This window comes from Lottia gigantea (genome assembly GCF_000327385.1).
Source record: "Lottia gigantea unplaced genomic scaffold LOTGIsca_24, whole genome shotgun sequence".
In the NCBI taxonomy this organism is placed as follows: Eukaryota; Metazoa; Mollusca; class Gastropoda; family Lottiidae; genus Lottia; species Lottia gigantea.
This window is the reverse complement of record NW_008708707.1, coordinates 2,067,805-2,073,532: the sequence shown is the minus strand read 5'-3', so window position 1 is coordinate 2,073,532 and position 5,728 is coordinate 2,067,805. Positions and strand designations below refer to the sequence as shown.

The following is a 5,728-nucleotide window of genomic DNA, read 5'->3' as shown; positions in this document are numbered from 1 at the left end:
CCTATACTAGCTCCGTAAGGATAGGATGCAGTAGATGTACTACTAGGTGGCAGTTGGGGCAGCGGCATAAATGCAGAAGTGAATCCTTTACTACATGCCGAGATATCCTGGAATTTATCAGGAAGCGGTAGACGTCCAAAATCTTTCTCCAAAGGATCATATGGCTCTTGCTTGATGGGTCGTAACATAGGCTTCTTCGAATTATCTTGAGAGTGCTTTGCCATATGACGCACTAGATATGTCTCTTGAGTATATGATTTACCGCAGATGTGACATATGGAAGTTTTCAGATGTTTGGTTTCCGAGTGTTTCGGGATATGTTCGCGTAGACTCTGCTCATCCGAATAACATTTATAACATGAGTTACAGCGATATGGTTTGTCCGTCATGTGAGAACGCGAGTGAGATTGAAGATTGGAGAGCTGGGAAAATGCCTTCCCGCATCCTGGATGCATACATTTATACGGCTTCTCTCCCGTATGGGTACGAATATGCTGCTGCAGATGTGACAACTGGGTGAATTTTCTTTCGCATATCTCACATTTATAGGGCTTGATACCCGAATGAATGCGGCCATGTTGAGATAAATACGATGAATTAGCGAAACACTTTGAGCAGGTTGGACATTTGTAAGGCTTGGGATCTTGTTTATGGATCTGCTGTGAATGAATCAACATGTCCGACTTGGTGTTAAAGATCTGAAATAGAAAGTGAATTGGAAAATTAGAATTATTTGATAAAAGTTTTGTTTTCAGACAATTCTGACACCATCATTGTATTTGATTGGTTGGTATACTGAACACAATATAAAAAAGAATTTGATCAGATCACGATTGACCATTCTATGACCCACTCAAAAATCTTAATTCCTTCATATTATTTATGCATTCATTCATTTATTCTAATAAATTTCATTAATTCAATTTATTCATTCATTTATTTTAATAATCCATTTGATCCATTTATTCATTCATTTTAATCATTATAATAAATTTCATTCATTCATCCCTCACTCACACACTCCAGTTATATAACAAGATGAATGTGAATACGCTAGAGATAGAAAGATGAGTCAGCATCCAATGAAACAATAGTATTAATATTTAAAGTATTTAAATGACAGATCACTGATCTTACACTATTTGTACTTTCACTTTCTTTAGTCTGAAACTCCTTACTCTACAAGAACCAATCTTGCCTTTAGTTAAGTATTCTACAGTGGGATTAAAGCTAATTTTGAATAGGTTTAAAGGGACAGATTTTGAGGGTTGATTTTAGTCATAAATATACGTAAATAGTCTTCAGAAGAACTAGAAATGTATGAAAATCGCATAATTCCATTAAAAATACTTCAAACTAGGAATTTTACTCACTATTTCTATTAATGTCCTTTCTATATATAACAGAGTATTTTAAATTGACGAGTCATCATTTTAACATTCAAACGCAGATAACTCTGGACACACATGGATTTGAAGGCTTAAATTTTGACACTCTTACTGATTGGCTCAGCTAAAAAATTCCCGTTTCTGAGACCAAAGTATGGCTCATAAAAAAACATGGTACATCTGTCCCTTTAAGGATTCTAGACTTGGTACCACTATATAATCAGTGAAATATTAGCTTTCATTTAATTTTCATTTTCTAGGCACCTTTAACCTCCACATTTCTTGTGTCAAGTCCAAAAACCACAATGAATTTTAGTGCTTACACATTCCTTTATAACACCTGCTATTACTCTGTGACTAGGCTTGTCAACTCAGTGTCCCTTTGGGAAAGTCCACATAGGTTACATTAATTTTTCTGGAATATTCAAAACAGGGTCAACTATTTTCTCGGTCTCTTTCCCCAAAATCTTCTCGAGTCTCCCAAAATTTCTGCCAGGAAAGGTCACTTCACTCTTAATTCTTTGGTCAAGCTTGAACCCTGATGCAGCTGGAGGTTGTTTCTGACTATGACATCTGATATAATCTGATTTGATATAACCCATTAATTTCAAATCAATAACAAATTAAATTTATCAGATGATTTTTTTCTGATTTAATGAAGTTTAAAATGTCATAGAGAACTAGTAGGTGGAAATAAAGAAATCAGTTAGTAACGTCAAAAATGATGTCATCTTACCGCTAATGGTACTAAAAATGGTGGGTGTAGTACGTGCACAAGTTAATTACATATGGGAATACATGAGTTCAGGTGCTTAGATTCCTGGAGGTTGAAGGCTTGTCTAATGAGAGAGCATCTTGCAGAACATGATTTTAATAAAAATGTTTGACACAGTTTCTGTTTTATTTACCAACGGAAGTTATATTTTTCTGATATCTGATTGTTATCTGACAAATTCTGACCAATGTGTACTCTATCCTGAAATCTGACAATTTTTCACTGTACATTTAAAATCTGACAAATTAAGTGTACCTACTCTTGAAAAATCACAAATTTGAGCATAGGCTTACTTTATCTTGAAATCTGACATATCTAAGTCATGTACTGTATCTAGAATTCTGACAAATTTGTGTGTACTTAATATTGAAATCTGACAAATTCATCTGTACTCTATCTTGAAATCTGACAAATTCATCTGTACTCTATCTTGAAATCTGACAAATTTATGTGTACTTCATCTTGAAATCTGACAAATTTGAGTGTAATTTAAGTTGAAATCTAACAAATTTGACTGTAGGCCAAACTTAATCTTGAAATCTTAGAATTCTTTATGATGCAAAGTGACAAATTTGGAGTGCACTTTATCTTGAAATCTGACAATCTTGTTTATATTTCTTGATATCTGACACATTTCTATGTACTTTATCTGGAAATCTGACAAATTTCTGAAGTGCCTTATGAATACACCTTTGAAATCCAAATAAAACATATCATATGTATATCTTAATATTACTAACTTTAACAAATCAAATTTATCATAAAATCTTTAGATCAATGAATTCAATTTTCAGAAATTTCCAGAAATTGTTTCAATTTCAGTATTTTTGGGAGGGAAATTTTGTTGATCAATGTAATTAATGAAAAGTGATCAAGGGAAATTACATCATTCCAATAAGCAATCTGACATTTCTCATATTTACTCTCATCCAAAAAACCTTAAATACTTTCCAATCAAGTAAATTACTGCTTTGAAATTTTCATGGGTATTTAGTCAATATTTTCTAATATTCTTTGAATGTCATTCACAGTTCACAAAATGTCAAATGCATCCAATTTGCAGCAACAAGAAACTGAATCTAATCATATAGTTGATTTCAATTCCTGGTTTTTTTCTTAAGGAGAGATCTGAGTTTGAAATCTTTACTGCAGTGGATTTGAATAGAAGATTATGATTTATAAAACGAAAGTAAAGATATTGGGAATTTTTTATAAAAATAGCCAATTGACATGGACATATCTTCACCTTATTGTACTAGTGTATGCTGAATGCAATGAGGGACATTTTTTAGATATCATTTTCCTGGGATAATAGAGATATTGTATATGCTGTATGCATAAGGGAAATTTTTTGAGATATTTTCTTACTGGGCTTAAAGGTCAACATAACCTTGAAATGTACTTACATATTAGGTTTTACTCCCCAATTTCCAGTGCTATATTGAGTTATTGAAGGCAGTGTGCAATGAGGGAATTTTTTGAAATGCCATCTGACTGGGCTTAAGAGTCAACATAACCTTGACATGTAATCATATTTTGTGTTTTGTGTTTAACCTTATACTATTCAGCATTATATTGAGCTCATGAAGGCAGGCAGTGTGCAATGAGGGACACTTCTCAGCAGAGAAAACTTATCTTCCTCTTTCAGTGAGAGTTTTGAAAGACATTTATCAGCAAATGAAAACTTTTTGTCACAGAAATAGAGAAGATCCTATCTGATTGGATAGTATGCAATTTGAAGGTAGATAATTAAACCAATCAGATTTCAGATAAGAAAATGTGACCCTGACATTTCGAGAAACTGTTTACGAGAAGTAACCTGATGCAGAATATCGTGCATTAAGATAATCGCTGCAGTACGTCAAGTTACAGAATTGCGTGAACTCCATTTCAATGCGATAAATTTCAATTACTCCTCTCCAACATTTCCCCAGCTCAGATCAATACATGTAATTAGTGAACGCGATAAAAGGTTGATACACTGATACCTTTAATCCTAAAAATGTGCAGATATTTAAGCCGCGTTGCAGATCGTGTTCTATCTAGAACACATACAAATTATACTATTTTGTTTCTTTCTTCAGGCTCTTCTAACACTTGTCATTTCATTTTTTTGGAGGAAAATAAAAGACACTTTTGTTCTGTGAAATTCACTTGCAATTAGATCTGATGTTTCTGTTTTAAATGAAATACAAAGCCTTATAATTAAATTAACTTCAATTCGCCCAAAAGGTATGGCCATATCATTTATTTCAAGAAGAAGAAAGGTCAAAGGTTGAGTTTTTTTTTAAGATCCAGGATAAAAGAATTACAATTCAGTTCTTACAATTTATAAACTGAAAATTTAGAGAGCTGTGTTCCTTTAAAATTACCAACTATATACTTCAAGGTAATTGTAAAATAACTACTTATTTACCTGAGTAATGTTATAGGATTATTGTAAAACTATAAATATAATCTGAAACATTAGATGATTACTTCACTTGAGATTAATTACTTAACTATTTAATATAACCACTGATATTTTCTAAAGTAATTGTTCATGGTAATTGTAAAATCAAACTATAAACTTCACTATTACTGATATCACTGAGAGTAATTATTCATGATATTTGTAAAAGGTAATTGTGAAAACTAAAAAATTAAACTAAAACTTTAGAGCTCTATATCTCTTTATAATGAGATATTGATCAATAAAACTAATCACTGATATTTTTCTAGAGTAATTGTTAGAAGGGTAATTGTAAATGTTAAAATATAGAGGACTATTGAAATAAGTTACTTATTATTATATGCATCTAATATTTTTGAGTTAATTTTTTCAAGGTAAAGGTAAAAGTAATAAAATAATCAATATTTAGAGTAATTCAATATAAACTGAATCTTCCAACACAATATACTTCTAACACTAGGAGCTGATATTTTTCAGGAGTAATTTTTTCTGATAATTGAAAAAGTAATTGTAAAAAAAGTATGGTGAAAACTATCAATTTTAGAGTGATTGTAAACCAAAACTTTAAACAACTATATTGCTATAAAATAAATTACTATATGCACTAATAATTTTTGAGAGTAATTATTTAAGGTAATTGTAAAACTGTACATATAAACTGAAATTTACAACACAATATCACTAATATATGTACTGATATTTCAGGGTTATTGTAAAATGTATTGTTCAACTTCATGAGTCTATATACATTTAAAATTACTAATTAATATATGTACTGATCTTTTTTAGAGTAATTTTTTCAGGTAATTGTAAAATGTAAGGTGAAATGTTAATCACATGTCTGTAGGTCCTTTCCCTGTTCACGTTGTTTTCAACAGGAAATGTAACTGCATGTCACAGCTGAAGTTTAACAAAGAAAAAATTCTAAAAATTTTTTAAACATGTTGATATTTTTCTTTGAACAAGAGTTCAAGCATCTACATGTAATTTAAAGGGGGCATTCGAGATTTAAATTTGTAACAAAACTTTGGCTATACACATTTCATTAAAAGTTTTACATTGGCTCTTGAAGACAGACAAGGTTACGCAGTGTGCAATGAAGGAAAGTTTTGA

The 5,728-nt window shown here is 31.2% G+C and overlaps 1 protein-coding gene across 1 annotated transcript; it reads right to left on the bottom strand.

The window, feature by feature from the left end:
• Window positions 1–206: 206 nt before the first annotated feature.
• On the bottom strand, window positions 207–638 carry LOTGIDRAFT_98899 (hypothetical protein; the record flags this gene model as incomplete). Its single annotated transcript, XM_009055353.1, has 1 exon — window positions 207–638. A coding segment is annotated over one exon (432 nt), but the record flags the coding sequence as incomplete, so codon positions are not given.
• Between the last annotated feature and the right edge of the window lie 5,090 nt (window positions 639–5,728).